Source organism: Pleurodeles waltl, chromosome 4_2 (genome assembly GCF_031143425.1).
Source record: "Pleurodeles waltl isolate 20211129_DDA chromosome 4_2, aPleWal1.hap1.20221129, whole genome shotgun sequence".
NCBI lineage: Eukaryota > Metazoa > Chordata > Amphibia > Caudata > Salamandridae > Pleurodeles > Pleurodeles waltl.
This window is the reverse complement of record NC_090443.1, coordinates 1,019,192,612-1,019,214,297: the sequence shown is the minus strand read 5'-3', so window position 1 is coordinate 1,019,214,297 and position 21,686 is coordinate 1,019,192,612. Positions and strand designations below refer to the sequence as shown.

The window sequence follows — 21,686 nt, the reverse complement described above, 5'->3', positions numbered from 1 at the left end:
TATGCTTGGCAGAAGCCCATGCCCAATGCCCCCTGATGAATGGCAGGTTTGCTAACGCAAGTGTGGTACATATGTAGACACAGGGATACTTTAGTGTGACGCACAGACAGTTGCCAGTCAGGCTGACAGAATGCAAGATGATTCAGGAGCCAACTACTGGACAAGTAACATACTCAGTGGTCTGACTGAGACTGTTTGGAGGACAAACTAGACAGTTGACATGTCAATCTGTGTACGTCCTGTGTTTTTGAAAGTGACAAATGAACCCAAGGGCTGTGTTACACGGCTTAATTACTATCAATGGTTGACGGTGTATTTGACATAATAGCAACTCCTATGCTGTTCCAGGCATCATCAGGGGCAGTGCTTTTTGTAATGGGTGGTGTGCATGGAGGTGATCACAGGTGTGGGCTGCATCTGTTTCTCACCAGTCCTGTAGGTGAGACTTGCATTCTAAGGGCCAACAGACATTTTCACAAGGGGAAGCAATCTACATATGCTAACAGGGCTTTGAAACTAGAAGACAGTGTATAAATTGACCTGACGTCCGTGCAGTCAGATGTTCTTTGACAATGGCATACCTTAGGAAAGGGCGTAGCACACTGGTTTGCTAATGTTGGTCTGTGTTTGTAGAGGAGGTATTATCAGGGTACACATCTTAGTATTCCAGGGACCTCTTCCGACATCTGGGTTGTGACCAGGTGCCTGGGTGTGTCAGGAGTTAGGAAAGGGGCTGACATGTGCATGGAATGTCATGTGCGCAATGCATGTCATATGTGTGGCACTTGTGCTGTCTATGTTCTGCTTCTATGGAACTCTAGTCACAGATATTCCTTGCAAATATTGGATGCAGTTGGACTAACTGCTGTCAAGGGTCTTGTCAGACATTCCTGTTAGTGATGCCAAAGCACATTGACATCTTCATGTATGAGGCTTGTTTTCCCCTTATTGAGTGATGGTGTCATAGTCGTGTGCCATATGCTGCGCTGGACTTTGCTTTCAACATGTATGTGTGAAATAGTTGTGGTCCTCTGCTATAGGCCTTCAAAGGAGATATGTACATGATATATGTCATTAAGAGTGTGTGTGTATGTGACCATTGTATGTTAGGCATCACATAAGCTCTGGGATGTTCCGTGTCCTACTCAGTATCTCAGCAATGCTCCATGAGGCAACACTCTTATTCTGATAAGTAGAGATGAAGGTGTGTAAAAAGGAATAGTCAGACCATGATATGGTGATTATAATAGGTGTTTATTTAAATTGGTTAACTAAAGTGGTGAAGGTGATCATATTCAGAAGAAATTATTTACAATCTGTTGCCGCCTGCGTATACCAGCAGCTGTGTTCTGTAGTTCCCCCTCCTGTTGTAGGCCAGCATCCTCCTCTTCCTCCTCTTCAGGCATGTGTGGCTCTGGTTCCAGGAGGGGAATGTTTCTTCTGATGCAAATGTTGTGAAATATTGCACATGTGAGGATGATCCTACAGACCATCTCGGGGGAATATAGGAGGCTACCACCAGTGATGTCGAGGCAGCGGAACCTTGACTTGAGGATACCGAAGGTCCGCTCGACAATGCTGCGTGTCCTCCTATGGGCCTCGTTTTATGCACGCTTTGCAGCAGTACTTGGGTTGCCAAATGGTGTCCTAATCCATGGCTGGATGCCATACCCCTGATCAGCTGCAAGAGAAAATGAATGGGATCATGTTGATGTAGATGGCACTATTGAAAAGACCTTTAATGACAGTAGTTGTCTTGTGTTGTCTGTGACTCTTTTGTGTACTAATGTGACATCCTATGCTTGTAGGCTATACCATCTGCATTGTGTTGTTTCCTTGGCTGAACAAGTGTTTGTCTGCTAACCATTTGTCAGCAGTATGTTTCGCGATGTGCAGTACAGTGTGCCCTCCCTAGCATTGTGACTTGTGATACAGGTGTCCGTGTGTCTTCACTGGGGGTGAGATGATAGTTCCATGCACAGTTAAAATTGAAAGTGTTGTTAACACGTTCATATCAAAGTACCCTGGACATCCCATACCTTTAGACTTAGGCAATGTATTATTGTAAAGGTCATTGGGACACTTACAATTTGCAAGGTGACATTTCGGCAACCACACTCATTGACGTCTTCACATTAGGCTGTACAGTAAATTCCGATGTGTGACAGGTTCAATGGTGACCTAAGAAACATGGCTAGCGACGTCACAACCTCAGTGTGTTCCTGTTCACATGTTGCTGTTGTGGTGTATGTGTTGTGTGTCCTAGAAGGTTGGTGTGCAGTGTGTATATAAGTAGGTTTTTGTACTTACCAACAAGTAGTCCATTGCCATACCGTCCATCCTGAGAGTGTTCATTGATGGTGCAGTGACGGAAGATGAAGGAGTCATGTACACTCCCAGGATATTTAGCCACGATGTTGGTGATCAATCCTTGGTGATCGACAATGGCCTGCACATTGATGGAATGTGTGTGCTTCCTGTTGCGGTAGAGGTGTTCAGTTGCAGCAGGTGGCACAAGGCGTACATGTGTGCAGTTGATTGCACCAAAGACGTGTGGGAAGCCACTGATTGCGTAGAACCCCTGTTTAGTTTCCAGCTGCTTCTGCAGTGTGTTAGGGAAGCAGATGTGGTGGGGTGTCAGTCGAATGATGGCGTCCAGTACTTTGGGCAAAAAGGCGGAGAATGATGTGAGAAAGTAGCCTCTTTCTAGCCTTGTTACCCCCACTTTTGGCCTGTTTGTGAGTGTATGTCAGGGTGTTTTCACTGTCTCACTGGGATCCTGCTAGCCAGGGCCCAGTGCTCATAGTGAAAACCCTATGTTTTCAGTATGTTTGTTATGTGTCACTGGGACCCTGCTAGTCAGGACCCCAGTGCTCATAAGTTTGTGGCCTATATGTATGTGTTCCCTGTGTGGTGCCTAACTGTCTCACTGAGGCTCTGCTAACCAGAACCTCAGTGGTTATGCTCTCTCATTTCTTTCCAAAATTGTCACTAACAGGCTAGTGACCAATTTTACCAATTTACATTGGCTTACTGGAACACCCATATAATTCCCTAGTATATGGTACTAAGGTACCCAGGGTATTGGGGTTCCAGGAGATCCCTATGGGCTGCAGCATTTCTTTTGCCACCCATAGGGAGCTCTGACAATTCTTACACAGGCCTGCCACTGCAGCCTGAGTGAAATAACGTCCACGTTATTTCACAGCCATTTTACACTGCACTTAAGTAACTTATAAGTCACCTATATGTCTAACCTTTACCTGGTAAAGGTTAGGTGCAAAGTTACTAAGTGTGAGGGCACCCTGGCACTAGCCAAGGTGCCCCCACATTGTTCAGAGCCAACTCCCTGAACTTTGTGAGTGCGGGGACACCATTACACGCGTGCACTACATATAGGTCACTACCTATATGTAACTTCACAATGGTAACTCCGAATATGGCCATGTAACATGTCTAAGATCATGGAATTGCCCCCTCTATGCCATCCTGGCATTGTTGGCACAATTCGATGATCCCAGTGGTCTGTAGCACAGACCCTGGTACTGCCAAACTGCCTTTCCTGGGGTTTCACTGCAGCTGCTGCTGCTGCCAACCCCTCAGACAGGTTTCTGCCCCCCTGGGGTCAAGCCAGGCTTGTTCCAGGATGGCAGAACAAAGGACTTCCTCTGAGAGAGGGTGTTACACCCTCTCCCTTTGGAAAATGGTGTGAAGGCAGGGGAGGAGTAGCCTCCCCCAGCCTCTGGAAATGCTTTCTTGGGCACAGATGTGCCCAATTCTGCATAAGCCAGTCTACACCGGTTCAGGGACCCCTTAGCCCCTGCTCTGGCGTGAAACTGGACAAAGGAAAGGGGAGTGACCACTCCCCTGACCTGCACCTCCCCTGGGAGGTGTCCAGAGCTCCTCCAGTGTGCTCCAGACCTCTGCCATCTTGGAAACAGAGGTGCTGCTGGCACACTGGACTGCTCTGAGTGGCCAGTGCCACCAGGTGACGTCAGAGACTCCTTCTGATAGGCTCCTTCAGGTGTTAGTAGCCTATCCTCTCTCCTAGGTAGCCAAACCCTCTTTTCTGGGTATTTAGGGTCTCTGTCTCTGGGGAAACTTTAGATAACGAATGCAAGAGCTCATCAGAGTTCCTCTGCATCTCTCTCTTCACCTTCTGATAAGGAATCGACTGCTGACCGCGCTGGAAGCGTGCAAAACTGCAACAAAGTAGCTAAGACGACTACTGCAACTCTGTAACGCTGATCCTGCCGCCTTCTCGACTGTTTTCCTGCTTGTGCATGCTGTGGGGGTAGTCTGCCTCCTCTCTGCACCAGAAGCTCCGAAGAAATCTCCCGTGGGTCGACGGAATCTTCCCCCTGCAACCGCAGGCACCAAAAAGCTGCATTACCGGTCCCTTGGGTCTCCTCTCAGCACGACGAGCGAGGTCCCTCGAATCCAGCAACTCTGTCCAAGTGACTCCCACAGTCCAGTGACTCTTCAGTCCAAGTTTGGTGGAGGTAAGTCCTTGCCTCACCTCGCTAGACTGCATTGCTGGGAACTGCGACTTTTGCAGCTACTCCGGCCCCTGTGCACTTCCGGCGGAAATCCTTCGTGCACCGCCAAGCCTGGGTCCACGGCACTCTAACCTGCATTGCACGACTTTCTAAGTTGGTCTCTGGCGACGTGGGACTCCTTTGTGCAACTTCGGCGAGCACCATTTCACGCATCCTTGTAGTGCCTGTTTCTGGCACTTCTCCGGGTGCTACCTGCTGCTGAGAGGGCTCCTTGTCTTGCTCGACGTCCCCTCTCTCTCCTGGTCCAATTTGCGACCTCCTGGTCCCTCCTGGGCCGCAGCAGCTTCCAAAAACGCTAACCTCACGATTTGCAGCTAGCAAGGCTTTTTGGCGTTCTTTCGGCGGGAAAACACTTTTGCACGACTTTCCACGGCGAGAGGGATCCGTCCACCAAAGGGGAAGTCTCTAGCCCTTTTCGTTTCTGCAGAAACCGCAGCTTCTTCTGTCCAGTAGAAGCTTCTTTGCACCCACAGCTGGCATTTCCTGGGCATTGGCCCATCTCCGACTTGCTTGTGACTTTTGGACTTGGTCCCCTTGTTCCACAGGTACCCTAGATTGGAAATCCACAGTTGTTGCATTGTTGGTTGGTGTCTTTCCTGCATTATTCCTCTATCACGACTTCTTTGTCTTTTGGGGAACTTTAGTGCACTTTGCACTCACTTTTCAGGGTCTTGGGGAGGGCTAATTTTCTAACTCTCACTATTTTCTAATAGTCCCAGCGACCCTCTACAAGGTCACATAGGTTTGGGGTCCATTCGTGGTTCGCATTCCACTTTTGTAGTATATGGTTTGTGTTGCCCCTATCCCTATGTGTTCCCATTGCATCCTATTGTAACTATACATTGTTTGCACTGTTTTCTAAGACTATGCTGCATATTTTTGGTATTGTGTACATATAACTTGTGTATAATTGCTATCCTCATACTGAGGGTACTCACTGAGATACTTTGGCATATTGTCATAAAAATAAAGTACCTTTATTTTTTGTATATCTGTGTATTGTGTTTTCTTATGATATTGTGCAAGGGACACTTGTGGTACTGTAGTAGCTTCACACGTCTCCTAGTTCAGCCTAAGCTGCTCTGCTAAGCTACCATTATCTATCAGCCTAAGCTGCTAGACACCCTATACACTAATAAGGGATAACTGGGCCTGGTGCAAGGTGCAAGTACCCCTTGGTACTCACTACAAGCCAGTCCAGCCTCCTACAAATGATGGTTGTGATATTCCGCCAACCAGGGCACCAATTGTTTGAAAAGAGCCACTTGCCAGCATGTGAAGTACGGCAAGCAGCTTTGTTTCTGTTGGGATGGTGCGGGGTGTCAGCAAAGTGGGGGCCAACTGCTGTTCAATGTTTCGCAGCAGCTGCTGAATGGCCTGCCAGTTCAACCGGTACCTCTGTATGATGTTGTGTTCCCTGAGGCCCTGAAGGGTTGTTCTTGGGCGGAATATCCTCTCCTGCCTTCTGCGCTGCCTTTGGGGTCCCTGCTGGTGTTGTTGTAGCTGCTGTTGTTGCTGATGGGCTCTGCGTCTGCGTGCATGCTGGATTAGAATCACCTCCATGGCTCCCTGTTGCTGCTCTGCTGTTTGTTCTGTGTGTTCTGATTAAATACAGGTGTGTTTGCCCCATTTTAACACCTGCCCTGACCCAGGTGTTAATTTTTGACGCAAATTGGGCTGTGCGTCATTTTCTGGCTCCGCCTCCCGGCCGTGCGTCATTTTTGCCCAAAAACATAAATACGACGCACGGTCCTTTAAGCCATTTTTTGGACGGGAACACCTACCTTGCATATAATCAACGCAAGGCGGGTTGCCACATCCCAAAAATGACGCACACAACGGAATTTTGTCATCCGCGGGCTCGGGCGTCAAAGTTTAAATACGGGGCAACGTTTGCGCTGATTGTGCGTCAAAAATTTTGACGTACAATCGGCGCAGACGGAGTATAAATATGCCCCAAAGTTGAGACGAGTGGGTTCCTCCCTGTTTGTTTAGGTAGTACATTGTTGTCATATTGTCTGTTCTGACAAGAATGTGTTTGTGAACAAGAAGAGGTTGAAAGGCTCTTTGTGCTAGGGATACTGCTAGCAGTTCTAAGTGATTTATGTGAAGTTGTTTGTGTTTGTTGTCCCATTGTCCCTGAATGTTGTGATTGTTGAGGTGTGCTCCCCATCCAATCATTGATGGATCTGTTGTAAGAATGGCGTGAAGCACAGGGTCTTGAAATGGCCGCCCTTTGTTTAAATTTGTGGGATTCCACCACTGAAGCGAAATGTGTGTTTGGCGGACTATCAACACTAGATCTTGGAGATGACCATGTGCCTGCGACCATTGTTTTGCAAGGCACTTTTGTAAGGGCCAATGGCGATGCATGATGGCATCATACCCAGCAGTTTCATGACAAAGCGGACAGTGTACTGTTGGTTTGTCTGGATTTTTGGCAATATGGTGTGGAACGATTGCACTCTTTGTGGACTTGGGCTTGCAAGCGCTTTTTGGGTGTTTAATGCGGCACCTAAGTACTGCTGAATTTGTGCTGGTTGTAGGTGTGATTTTTGGTAATTTATTGAGAACCCTAGTGTGTGCAGGGTGTTTATTACATAACATGTGTGATGTTTGCACTGTTTTTGTGTGCTGGCTTTTATTAGCCAGTCGTTGAGATATGGGAAGACATGTATATGTTGTCTCCTTATGTATGTTGCGACTACAGCAAGGCATTTTGTAAATACTCTGGGAGCTGTTGTTATCCCAAAAGGTAACACTTTGAACTGGTAATGTTTTCCCTGTATTACAAATCTGAGATATTTTCTGTGAGCTGGATGGATGGGTATGTGAAAATACGCATCTTTTAGATTCAGTGTTGCCATTAATTCTTGTTGTAGCAGTGGGACTACATCTTGTAACGTTACCATGTGAAAGTGTTCTGATCGGATGTAGAGATTGAGAGTCCTGAGATCTAATATTGGTCTTAATGTTTTGTCTTTTTTGGGAATGAGAAAGTACAGAGAGTAAACCCCTGTTCCTTTTTGATGATGTGGCACAAGTTCTATGGCTTGTTTGAGTAATAGTGCCTGTACTTCTGTTTGCAACATTGAAATGTGTTGAGATGGAAGTTTGTGCGCTTTTGGGGGAATGTCTGGAGGAGTTTGTGTGAACTCTATGCAGTAACCATGTTGGATAATGGATAATACCCAATTGTCTGTTGTGATGGGTAACCAGTGGGCGTGGAACTTTTGCAGTCTTCCTCCCACAGAGGAAGTGTGGTGAGGGAAGGTAGTGGTAAAGTCACTGTTTGGTATTAGTGGGTTGTTTTGATGATTGGTATTTTCCTCTAGATCTGGGGAACTGTCCTCTGTAGGTCGCCCGAAACCCCCCTCTCTGGTATTGCGTCTGGTAAGAGGGTTTGGCTTGTGAGGTAGATGGCTCGGATGGTTGGGGTCTGAAGCCTCCCCTATATTGAGGCTTTCGAAATGAGCCTCTGTATTGGGATGAATAAAGCGCACCCATAGCTTTGGCAGTGTTGACATCTTTTTTCATTTTGTCGATGGCTGTGTCTACTTGTGTGCCGAATAATTGTTGTTGATTAAAAGGCATGTTGAGGACAGCCTGCTGGATTTCAGGTTTTAATCCTGATGACCTAAGCCATGCATGTCGCCTAATGGTGACAGCCGTATTATTAGTTCTTGCAGCTGTGTCTGCGGAGTCTAGCGCCGACCTTATTTGGTTATTTGTGATTGCTTGTCCCTCCTCTACTACCTGCTGGGCTCTCTTCTGTTGGTCCTTGGGGAGATACTGAATAATGTCCTTCATCTCATCCCAGTGAGCTCTGTCATATCTGGCTAGTAGGGCCTGCGAATTGGCTATACACCACTGATTGGCAGCCTGTGACGCCACCCTTTTACCTGTAGCATCAAATTTTTTGCTTTCTTTATCTGGAGGGGGTGCGTCTCCAGAGGACTGTGCATTAGCCCTTTTTCTTGCTGCGCTCACCACTACGGAATCTGGGGGTAGCTGTTGTGTAATAAAAATGGGGTCTGAGGGTGGTGGCTTATATTTCTTCTCTACCCTTGGAGTTATAGCTCTTCCCTTAACTGGTTCCTGGAAGATTTGCTGCGCATGTTTTAGCATGCCAGGAAGCATGGGTAGACTCTGGTATGTGGCGTGAGTGGAGGACAGTGTGTTAAATAAGAAGTCATCCTCCAGAGGTTCGGTGTGCATGGCCACGTTGTGAAATGCCGCTGCCCTGGCTAGAACCTGTGTATGAGGTGCTATCTTCAGGGGGTGATGGCTTTGATGGATAGCACTCTGGACTACTGTCTGAGACTGGATCATCCTAGAGATCCCATGGATCAGTGTCATGTTGTGACTGCATAGTGTGTGATGGAGACTGTGCAGTGGGTGTAGCAGGCGGGGAGACAGTTAGTTGAGGAGAATGAGGAGACTGTTGAGGTGAAAACTGAGGAGGTGGAGATTTTTCTCTTGTTTTTGGCACTTTAGCCGTTGGCTGGTCAGTGTCCAAACGTCCATGGAAGGCCAGTTTCCTCTTTGTTCTCAGAGGAGGTGCTGTGAGGATTTTGCCAGTGTCTTTGTGGATTTGTATCCTGGCCTGTTTCTCATCGAAATCCTCCATTTGTGTCAATTCCTCCTTAAATCTATGGCTTTCTTTCAATTGCTTTGAAAGTCCATGCTCCTCTGTGTAGGTATGCTTTTTCGGCTCCAAAGCTGTTTTTTTCGGCCTCGAAGGGCCTGGAGTACTTGTCGGCCTCGGCTCTTAAAGTGACTTTCGGGGTTTCGACTCGATGGGTCGGTGCCTTATAATTTCGGAGCCTGTGCCTCGGCTCGAGTCCGAAGGCTTTGTTGTTGGTGTGGCCTTTTTCGGTGCCGAAGATTTTGCTTGGTCGCCGGTAGCTTTCTTACGGGTGGAGCCCTGGCCTTCTGGCAGTGGCGTCCCCAAGGCCTTGTATTTGGGCTTGGATTGGGTCGGGGCAAGCGTACTCACATGCTGGCCCACTGTTATTGGTCGGTCGATGTCAGACTCTTGTTCTGAATCGGACCCCCGAACGGAGACGGCGGTGTGGATCATCTCCTCCTCTTCTGCGTCGAGGCGCTCGGTGCTTCTGGACGCCATCTCTAATCTTCGCGCTCTTTGGTCTCTTAGAATCTTTTTCGAGTGGAAGCATCCACAAGCTTCGCAGGTATCCTCTTGATGATCCGGAGATAAACACAGGTTACAAACCAGATGTAGATCCGTGTAGGGATACTTGGCGTGGCACCGAGGGCAGAATCTAAATGGGGTCCGGTCCATGAGGCTTCGACAATACTTTTGGTCGGGCCGACCAGGCCCAAGTTGGGCGCGGGTGCCCCGAAAGGCAAGTAGAGATCTGTATCCGCCAGTACCAAGGTGTCGATGATGGATGATACGCGATCGAAAACAATACTGACGAATTTAGATGGTTTGTAAGAATTTTCCGATTCGAACAACTGGAGTGAAGAGGAACACGCCCGAACCCGATGGCAGAAAGAAAACAATCTAAGATGGAGTCGATGCCCATGCGCAATGGAGCCGAAAAGGAGGAGTCACTCGGTCCTGTGACTCGAAAAGACTTCTTCGAAGAAAAACAACTTTTAACACTCCGAGCCCAACACTAGATGGCAGGACCTGTGCATAGCATGTGTATCTGCAGCTACACATGCCATCGAACACATATTTACATGAGAAAGTACCACAACTGCTACAGGCTTCCGGGGAAGCACTACATGCCACAAACAGATGTACACTGGGTAAGTGACATTTTCTGCTCGATGGCATGTGTAGCTGCAGATACACATGCTTTGCATAGACTGAAAAGCAGTCCCCCTCCTAAAGTAAGGGGTGGCTAGCCTGTAGGAGTTGGAGCAGTTTGAAATTGTGTTTTAAGCACTGCTTGAACAGCATTTGCTTGTTGGCGAGACAACACATCCATACAATAGTGTTTTGTTAATGTGTGTGGTGTAGACGAAGTGGCTGCTTTGCATATGTCTGCTATTGGTATATTTCCTAAAAATGCCATTGGAGCTCCTTTCTTTCTAGTAGAATGTGCTTTAGGAGTTACTAATAGTTGCCTTTTAGCTTTCAGATAGCAAGTTTGAATACACTTCACTATCCATCTGGCTAATCCTTGTTTGGAAATGGGATTACCTTTATGAGGATCTTGAAAAGCCACAAAAAGTTGTTTAGATTTTCTAAAATCTTTTGTTCTGTCTATATTGTACATAGGAGCTCTTCTGAGATCAAGAGTGTGGAGAGCTCTTTCAGCAACTGAATCTGGCTGTGGAAAGAAGACTGGCAATTCCACTGACTCATTGATGTGAAATGGTGAGACCACTTTGGGTAGAAATTTTGGATTTGTCCTAAGTACTATTTTGTGTTTGTGAACTTGGAAGAAGGGTCCTTCTAAAGTGAATGCTTGAATTTCACTTACTCTCCTTAAGGAAGTAATTGCTACCAGGAAAGTAAGTTTCCATGAGAGAAATTGAAGTGCACAATAATACATGGGTTTAAATGGTGGACCCATAAGCCTTGTGAGCACAATGTTAAGATTCCAGACTGGAGCTGGTGGAGCTCTAGGTGGAATAACTCTTTTAAGGCCTTCCATGAAAGCTTTTATGACAGGAATTCTAAACAGAGAGGTATACTGTCTGTTTTGGAGGTAGGCTGATTTTGCTGTTAAATGAATTTTAATAGATGATTATGCAAGATTTGCTTTTTGTAAGTAAAGCAAATAGCATACAATATCTTGTACGGATGCTTTAAGTGGATCGATATTTTTGGGTTGACAGTAACATACAAAACATTTCCATTTAGCTGCATGGCACTGCCTGGTTGTAGGTTTATGTGCTTCCTTTAGAATGTCCATACATTCTGATGGAAGCTGTAAATATCCAAACTCTATGACCTCAGGAGCCAAATCACCAGGTCGAGCATACTGGGATAGGGATGCCTGATTTGACCTTTGTTTTGAGTCAACAAGTGTGGTCTGTTTGGGAGCTTGTGATGTGGTACTACAAATAGATCCAATAGTGTTGTGTACCAGTGTTGAGGTGCCCATGTCGGAGTTATGAGTATCATATTGAGGGAAGTGTGACAGATTTTGTTGACCAGAAATGGAATTAGTGGGAGAGAGGGAAAAGCGTAAGCAAATATCCCTGACCAATTGATCCATAGAGCATTGCCCTTGGATTGAGGGTGTGGGTACCTGGTTGCGAAGTTTGGGCATTTTGCGTTTTCGGTTGTTGCAAAGAGGTCTATGTTTCATGTTCCCCACATGTGAAAGTACTGTTGAATTACTTGTGGTTGAATCTCCCATTCGTGTATTTGTTGCTGTGTCCTGCTTAAGAGGTCCGCTCGTTGGTTGTGTGTCCATGGGATATACACTGCTAATGGTTGAATGTGATTGTGAATTGCCCACTTCCAAATTGCCTGTGCTAGAAGGGACAATTGAGATGAGTGTGCCCCCCCTGTTTCTGCAGATAATATATTGTTGTCATGTTGTCTGTCCTTAGTAACACTGTCTTGTGTGTGATCTGTGGCTGGAATGCTTTGAGTGCTAAGAAGACTGCTAGCAATTCCGAGTGGTTTATGTGGGAAGTCTGCTGAACTGAGTCCCATTCTCCCTGTATTGTAAGATTGTTGAGATGGGCTCCCCAACCTGTCATTGATGCATCTGTAGTGAGTATGGTCTGTGGCACAGGGTCCTGAAATGGCCACCCTTTTGATAAGTTGGTGTGATTCCACCATTGCACAGAGTTTTAAGTCTGGCAGTCCAACAACACTAGATCATGAAGTTGACCCTGTGCCTGAGACCATTGTTGTGAAAGACACTGTTGCAGGGGTCTTATGTTTAGACATACATTGGGCACTATTGATATGCAGAATGCCATAATTCCCAACAGTTTCATGATAAACCTTACTGTGTAAGTTTGATTGTATTGTAGCTGAGATATGAGACTGTGGAATGCTTGAATCCTTTGTGGGTTTGGGTAGGCTAATGCTGACTAAGTGTTCAGAATTGCTCCCAGATATGGTTGTATATGCGCTGGCTGAAGGTGAGACTTCTGGTAATTGATTGTGAACCCTAGATTGTGTAGGGTATCGATTGCGTATTGTGTGTGTTGTTGACAGGTTTGAATGGTTCTGGCGAGTCGTCCAGATAGGGAAAGACATGTATATACTGTCTTCTGGGGTGTGCTGCAACCACTGCTAGGCATTTGGTAAATACCCTTGGTGCTGTTGTTACTCCAAAGGGTAGCACTTTGAATTGGTAGTGCTTGCCTTCTATCACAAACCTCAAGTATTTGCTGTGTGCTGGATGTATGGGAATATGGAAGTAAGCATCTTTTAGATCTAATGCTGTCATGTAGTCTTGTTTTTGTAACAAATGGTGTGAGAAAGTAGCCTCTTTCTAGCCTTGTTACCCCCACTTTTGGCCTGTTTGGGAGTGTATGTCAGGGTGTTTTCACTGTCTCACTGGGATCCTGCTAGCCAGGGCCATGTGCTCATAGTGAAAACCCTATGTTTTCAGTATGTTTGTTATGTGTCACTGGGACCCTGCTAGCCAGGACCCCAGTGTTCATAAGTTTGTGACCTATATGTATGTGTTCCCTGTGTGGTGCCTAACTGTCTCACTGAGGCTCTGCTATCCAGAACCTCAGTGGTTATGCTTTCTCATTTCTTTCCAAATTGTCACTAACAGGCTAGTGACCAATTTCACCAATTCACATTGGCATACTGGAACACCCTTATAATTCCCTAGCATATGGTACTGAGGTACCCAGGGTATTGGGGTTCCAGGAGATCCCTATGGGCTGCAGCATTTCTTTTGCCACCCATAGGGAGCTCTGACAATTCTTACACAGGCCTGCCACTGCAGCCTGAGTGAAATAACGTCCACGTTATTTCACAGCCATTTTCCACTGCACTTAAGTAACTTATAAGTCACCTGTATGTCTAACCTTTACCTGGTAAAGGTTAGGTGCAAAGTTACTTAGTGTGTGGGCACCCTGGCACTAGCCAAGGTGCCCCCACATTGTTCAGGGCAAATTCCCCGGACTTTGTGAGTGCGGGGACACCATTACACGCGTGCACTACACATAGGTCACTACCTATGTGTAGCTTCACAATGGTAACTCCGAATATGGCCATGTAACATGTCTATGATCATGGAATTGCCCCCTCTATGCCATCCTGGCATAGTTGGCACAATCCCATGATCCCACTGGTCTGTAGCACAGACCCTGGTACTGCCAAACTGCCTTTTCAGGGGTTTCACTGCAGCTGCAGCTGCTTCCAACCCCTCAGACAGGTTTCTGCCCTCCTGGGGTCCAGCCAGGCTTGGCCCAGGATGGCAGAACAAAGGACTTCCTCAGAGAGAGGGTGTTACACCCTCTCCCTTTGGAAAAAGGTGTTAAGGCAGGGGAGGAGTAGCCTCCCCCAGCCTCTGGAAATGCTTTCATGGGCACAGATGGTGCCCATTTCTGCATAAGCCAGTCTACACCGGTTCAGGGACCCCTCAGCCCTGCTCTGGCGCGAAACTGGACAAAGGAAAGGGGAGTGACCACTCCCCTGACCTGCACCTCCCCTGGGAGGTGCCCAGAGCTCCTCCAGTGTGCTCCAGACCTCTGCCATCTTGGAAACAGAGGTGCTGCTGGCACACTAGACTGCTCTGAGTGGCCAGGGCCAGCAGGTGACGTCAGAGACTCCTTCTGATAGGCTCCTTCAGGTGTTGCTAGCCTATCCTCTCTCCTAGGTAGCCAAACCCTCTTTTCTGGCTATTTAGGGTCTCTGCTTTGGGGAATTCCTTAGATAACGAATGCAAGGGCTCATCAGAGTTCCTCTGCATCTATCTCTTCACCTTCTGCCAAGGAATCGACTGCTGACCGCGCTGGAAGCCTGCAAAACTGCAACAAAGTAGCGAAGACGACTACTGCAACTCTGTAACGCTGATCCTACCTCCTTCTCGACTGTTTTCCTGGTGGTGCATGCTGTGGGGGTAGTCTGCCTCCTCTCTGCACTAGAAGCTCCGAAGAAATATCCTGTGGGTCGACGGAATCTTCCCCCTGCTACCGCAGGCCCCAAAGAACTGCATCACCGGTCCCCTGGGTCTCCTCTCAGCACGACGAGCGAGGTCCCTTGAATCCAGCAACTCTGTCCAAGTGACTCCCACAGTCCAGTGACTCTTCAGTCCAAGTTTGGTGGAGGTAAGTCCTTGCCTCCCCACGCCAGACTGCATTGCTGGGAACCGCGTCTTTTGCAGCTACTCCGGCCTCTGTGCACTTCCGGTGGAAATCCTTTGTGCACAGCCAAGCCTGGGTCCACGGCACTCTAACCTGCATTGCACGACTTTCTAAGTTGTCCTCCGGCGGCGTGGGACTCCTTTGTGCAACTTCGGGTGAGCACTGTTTCACTCCTCTTCGTAGTGCCGGTTCCGGCACTTCTGCGGGTGCTGCCTGCTTCTGAGAGGGCTCCTTGTCTTGCTCAACGCCCCCTCTATCCCCAGACACCAATTGCCGACATCCTGGTCCCTCCTGGGCCACAGCAGCATCCAAAAACCCTAACCGCACGATTTGCAGCTAGCAAGGCTTGTTGGCGGTCTTTCTTCAGGAAAACACTTCTGCACAACTCTCCACGGCGTGGGGGATCCATCCTCCAAAGGAGAAGTCTCTAGCCCTTGTCGTTCCTGCAGAATCCTCAGCTTCTACTTTCCAGTAGCAGCTTCTTTGCACCCACAGCTGGCATTTCCTGGGCATCTGCCCATCTCCGACTTGCTTGTGACTTTTGGACTTAGTCCCCTTGTTCCACAGGTACCCTCGACTGGAAATCCATTGTTGTTGCATTGCTGGTTTGTGTCTTTCCTGCAGAATTCCCCTATCACAACTTCTATGTCCTTTGGGGAACTTTAGTGCACTTTGCACTCACTTTTCAGGGTCTTGGGGTGGGCTATTTTTCTAACCCTCACTGTTTTCTAACAGTCCCAGCGACCCTCTACAAGGTCACATAGGTTTGGGGTCCATTCATGGTTCGCATTCCACTTTTGGAGTATATGGTTTGTGTTGCCCCTATCCCTATGTGTCCCCATTGCATCCTATTGTAACTATACATTGTTTGCACTGTTTTCTAAGACTATACTGCATATTTCTGGTATTGTGTAAATATATCTTGTGTATATTTGCTATCCTCATACTGAGGGTACACTCTGAGATACTTTGGCATATTGTCATAAAAATAAAGTACTTTAGTTTTAGTATATCTGTGTATTGTGTTTTCTTATGATATTGTGCAAGTGAAACTAGTGGTACTGTAGGAGCTTCACTCATCTCCTAGTTCAGCCTAAGCTGCTCTGCTAAGCTACCATTATCTATCAGCATAAGCTGCTAGACACCCTATACACTAATAAGGGATACCTGGGCCTGGTGCAAGGTGTAAGTACCCCTTGGTACTCACTACAAGCCAGTCCAGCCTCCTACAAAGGGATGACATCCTGAAGAGTGACCATGTGGAAATGCTCTGAGAGAATATACTGATTGAGAGGTCTGAGATCGAGGATTGGTTTGAGAGTGCCATCCTTTTTGGTATGAGGAAGTATAGCGAATATACTTGTGTTCCTTGTTGATTGATGGGTACTGCCTCTTTGCACCTTTGAGTAGAAGAGATTCTACCTCTTGTTTTAGCAGAACATTGTGTTCCAGAGAAAGCCTGTGTGAACAAGGAGGAATGTTTGGTGGAGTGGAGATGAGTTCTAGACAATAACCATTGTGGATAATTGACAGTTGCCAAAGACGGTGGAAATGTTGTAGTCTTCCTCCCACAGGAGATGTGTGCTGTGTGGGGATGCAGAGAAAGGCACTGCTTTGATGAGGTGGAGGCGCCTCTTGTGGCAGTGGATTTACCCCTACCTCTGAATTGGAACCCCTGAAAGATCCCCTGGAATAATATTGTTGTCCGTGTTTTTGTTGGGACTTTGAGGCCTCTGATGTTTGCAGTTTAAAACCTCCTCTGAACAGGGGTCTTACAAAAAGTGCCCCGAAAAGGTGTTGTGTAAAGGGCACCCATGGCCTTTGCTGTATCAAAGACCTTTTTTAATTTTTCAATGGTGGTATCCGCCTCAGGTCCAAATGGTTGTTATTTATTGAATGGCATATTAAGGACCGCTTGCTGTATCTCAGGTTTGAATCCTGAGGACCGCAACCAAGCATGCCTTCTGATCATTCCACTAGTATTAATTCCCCTAGCAGCGGTGTCAACTGTGTCTAGTGCAGATCTAATTTGATTGTTGGCAATAGTCTATCCTTCTGCCAGTACTGGCTGTGCCCTTTTTCGGTGTTCTTTAGGGAGTTATTGAAGGAACTCCTGCATTTTGTCCCAATGGGCCCTGTCATACGTGGCTAAAAGAGCTTGGGAGTTGGCAATCCTCCACTGATTTGCAGCTTGAGTTGCCACTCTTTTGCCTGCTGCATTGAATTTGCGGCTTTCTTTATCAGGGGAGGAGCATCCCCTGTGGACTGACTATTTGCCCTTTTCCTAGCTGCACTGACCATGATGGAATCAGGTGGCAATTGTTGTGATATAAAAATTGGATCTGATGGTGCAGCTTTATATTTCTTATCCACCCTAGGTGTTAATACCCTAGCCTTGCCGGCTCTTTAAAAATGTTAGCATGTTTTAATATGCCTGGTAGCATCTGCAAACATTGGTACTGCTTATGTGTAGAGGATAGGGTGTTGAATAGGAAATCATCCTCTATGGGCTCAGAGTGCAGCTGCACATTGTGGTATGTGGCTTCTCTAGCAATGACCTGATTATAGGCCGTGGTGTCTTCAGGTGGAGATGGCCTTGTGGGATAAAGATCAGGGTCATTAGATGGAATTGGGTCAGAGTTGTACATATCCCATGGGTCCACATTATAAGGATTGTCACCCATATAATCCCTGTGTGAGGAGACAGGAGTTTGTGCCGAAAACTGTGTGGGTGAAGGTGGTGGAGTGTCAGGTGGTCCATAAGTAGGAAGGAAAGGTAAATGCGGTGGAAAAGGCTGATGCACTGTCTTTGGCCTCGCTGGTTTCTCCCTTATGATCTGGAGAGAGGCAGAGGTTGCACACCGAGTGTTGTTCGGGGTAGGGGAACTTGGCTTGGAACCAAGGGCAGAATCAAAATGGAGTTCGATCCATGCCCTGTGACGCAGTAGGCCCGAGAAAGCCCGAGAAGGGCACGGGCGCCCAAAAGGGCGTTTAATCAATCCCGACCCTACAATCGGATCAAGTGTAGTGAGAAAATGCGTTCGAAAACAATACCAATGCTGACAGAAAAGATAGAGAAGTTCACATAGTACTGAACCGAGTTCTACCGGAGCAACAGGGAACACGTCCGAACCCGATGGCGGAAAGAAAACAGTCTAACAAAGGACACGATGCACATGCACACTATCACCAAGAAGAGGAGTCACTTGACCTTGTGACTCTAAAAAGCTTCTTCGAAGAAAAACAACTTGTAACACTCCAAGCCCAACACTAGATGGCAAACTTATGCAAAGAATGTGTATCTGCAGCTACTAATGCCATCAAACATATATATATATATATATATATATATATATATATATATATATATATATATATATACATATATATATATATATATATATATATTAATATATATACACACACACATATTAATATATATACACACACACATATGTATACATATATATGTATATATATATATATTACCTAGTGGCAATTATTTACTTGCCTATATCTTGGGGCCGGTTAAAAAAATCTTCACAGAACTTTCCAAAAAACAATTGACTGTCACATCAGCTAGTTTCTGAAAAGATTCAGGGTGATCCATCAAGCGGGAGCTGAGAAAAAGGGGGGTTAAAAAAGGTGCGTTTCTCATGTTAATTCCCACAGGGATTTTGAACAGGAATAGTGCCCAAACCACTGGACAGTATTACACCAAATTTGGCAGAAAGGTAGTTCTCAGTCCTGAAAGTGCCCTTTTTGTTATTTGGTGTAAATATGTTCAGTAGTGTTCAAAATATTTAAGAAAAAAAATAAATTGTATTTATAGAGCCATGAAGGCTCCGCGAACCCTCTCGGTCTCGTACTGAGATCTGACTGGCTGCCAACACTTCAATAAGAAAGTGATGCCATCTTGGGATTCAGCTTCAGCCGAGTCTCGAAAAAAAGGGGCCAGGGTAGGGACACCCTGACCCCTTAGCTCTGGTGCTAGGGTCCCAGAAGGACACCGCCCCCCCCCAAACAAAAAATTAAAAAAACAAAAACAAGCGCGGGCTTCCGTGCTTGTTTAACGGCAATCCCTGGGTGGGCCAGGTCCCGCAGGCACTCAAATTTTGAATGCGGGGGTGGGGTTGCCCGACCCCTCCCCCCCAACACGCAGCTCCAGAGGCCACCATATTGTGAAAAAGAAATGTGGGGGGCCCGGCCCCCCCCGTAGCCCTAGGGACCACCACCTCCCCAGAGCAGATTGTGAAAATGAAATGCGGGGGACCGTCCTGGCCCCCTCCGCAGACCTGGAGACCGCCACCTAACCGGGCCACAATGTGAAAAGAAATGCGGGGGAGGGTAGCGCCCGCCCCCCGGGGCAGATTGTGAAAAATGAATGCGGGGGTGCAGCCCAGCACTTCCCCACCCCTCACCCCCCCACCCTCACCCCCACGCAGCCCAAGGGACTGCCACCTCCCCAGGGCACGATGTGCACAGAGTGGGATGGAAGAGAGAGAGACAGGCATTGCAATGGTCTCTCCATGCAATGGCTTCAAATAGTAAGACTAGCAAGATGTTTGGTACCAATGTTATACTTACATTGGGATGCAGAGCAGAACAGAGTCACTGGTCAAGGTCTTGTGCTGTCAATCCCTAGGCTGAAGGTCCTCCTGCCCCGCACAGCCTTGGGTCGTGTGTGGCAGTGGTTGGATTAACCTCTAGTAATAAAAATAACTTTGCATTTAAAAAAACATAGAAATTCACTGAAAAAAACAAAGGTTACAGGGATGTTATAGTTAGTAAAAAGAATTAAAAAAACAGAGAAATTCACCTGTTATAGTTAGAGATATCTCAAGTAACTATAACTCCTGCCCTAAGGTAACTATGACTCACGTCCTCACCATGCACTGCTAATTACTCCACAAATTACTGCACTCATGACACCTTTGATAACATCATTGATAATATCAATGTAATATTTGCAGTAAGAATTTTGACGAAAAACTGTGTATGGCGGGGGCGCGAGTTATAGTTACCTTAGGGCACGAGTTATAGTGACTTGAGATAACTCTAACTAAAATAGGTGAATTTCTATTGTCTTGTATGTTTAAAATGTGAGCCTAAATATAACATCCCTGTAACCTTTGGTTTTTTAAGTTAAATAAATCCAATCTTCCAATATTTAGGAGCTTGTGTTTCATTGCATACTTGGTATGGCTTCCGTACCTGTAGTCTTGTGAGATGTTCTATGTGAGCCACAGCCGGAAGCTTAGCATGTCGGCATTTAATGCAAGCACATATGATTCTCTTCCCAATTCTCCTCTACCGCTGCGGTGTCCTCCAGTTCATCATTTGTATACTTAGGTGAACGGCAGGAGACTATTGAGGGTGAAAGCACTCGCATTATTCCATGATACCCCTACGGAGGCGTAGAAGGAGGATGTCCCATGACTGATGAAGGCTGTGGCTGCTCCCAGCACAGTTGTTCACAATGGGGGATTCATTTTAGATTTCACTGTATTACTACACTACTTGATTTACTTGGTGATGGATGAGGAATGGGAGTTTGAACAGCGCTGTGAAGAATTTGGCGTTGGAACTTGATATCCGAAGATTTCTGATGACGACAACAGTATATTTTGCTTTTTACATCAATGACCATATTAAGTTTATTTCCAACCAATTGTGTGCATACTCAATGGACTGGAGGTCAGAATTTCTCTGTTTTTTGTTATTTAATACATGAAACATGCCTCGAGGCTTCATGCAGCCAAATGCTCACCGTTCGCCTTGTCACTGGTTGATCTTCAGATTCTGATGTTGGCAAACTAGATCTTTCTCCCTGGCTTCCATCACCTGAGGCATCAGAAGTCTGGTCTGAGTTGTTCCTTGATCTCTGTGGAGAAAAATAATACTTGAGATTTTGAAAGATACAGAACCCAACATCTAGAACTATTCACAATCAGCCACGTTACTGATGGATTGAGTCTCTATGTTTAGTATTTAAAGTTACAAAGTGAGTCAGCTGAAGCTGGGTTAGTAAATGGAATACTGCCAGAGTCTAAAGTGGATGTAATTAATTTAGGATCCTCTCTCCATTTTGCGTGACATTTATCACTAGGGCAGGACGCGGTAGAAAGTGTATTTACTCTTATTGGTCTATAGGCTGTGTACACCTAACATCATGCTGCGTCTTCGTCCATCACTGCGTACAGTCAAATCTACCGGGAGACATTTGAGCACACTCCTTGGCCAGAGGTCTTGGCTAAGCCTGTTCCAACCCACTGGAGTCCAGTCCACTTCATAAGCCTGGCTCTCAAGAGATATTCATCTATGGAAATGCAAATGCAGCTGTCCTGTGCCAGCATTCACTTTCATGAGATCCCAAAGCCCAAGCTAGACTGTTCTGGAGCACCAGATCCCACCAGCTACTCTTGCATATGGTGACGATGCAGAGCAGCTAGGGAAGAATGTCAGGAGTACCTTTGAGTAGCTCCTAAGAAAACATTGCATGAGTTTTGTTTGATTCATCACCTTTCTTGGCCTGAAGAGGCATCAGTAAATTACTTTATTGGCCAATTAAAATGACATACACCAACATTGGCACAGCCATGGAATGGGAGATTGCCGGTCCAGCCAGGTGACATTCAGCTCCCGGGGATTCAATTTCGAGGATTCCACTACATGGACAGGTCCATGTCAAATGGATGATCGTGGCCTGAGCGATCTTTGAGAAATTCAGAACCTGTGCGAAGTGCATTGAGAGACAGCTGTCCATGCCTGAGCAGGGGTGGCATTCCCTCAACACTCAGTGATGGTTGGCAGGGGCGACACAGACTGAGGACGCTAGAACTGGCGGCGGAAACA

The 21,686-nt window shown here is 46.6% G+C and overlaps 1 protein-coding gene across 2 annotated transcripts in view; it reads right to left on the bottom strand.

Annotated features, from left to right (window-relative positions):
- LOC138293602 (serine-rich adhesin for platelets-like) overlaps positions 1-21,686 on the bottom strand; it is a 620,895-nt gene that overhangs the window by 414,973 nt on the left and 184,236 nt on the right. For both annotated transcript variants that reach the window (XM_069232871.1, XM_069232872.1), the window contains exon 7: positions 20,602-20,715. In XM_069232871.1, the coding sequence (XP_069088972.1) occupies positions 20,602-20,715 (114 nt within the window). The remainder of the gene's footprint in view (positions 1-20,601; positions 20,716-21,686) is intronic.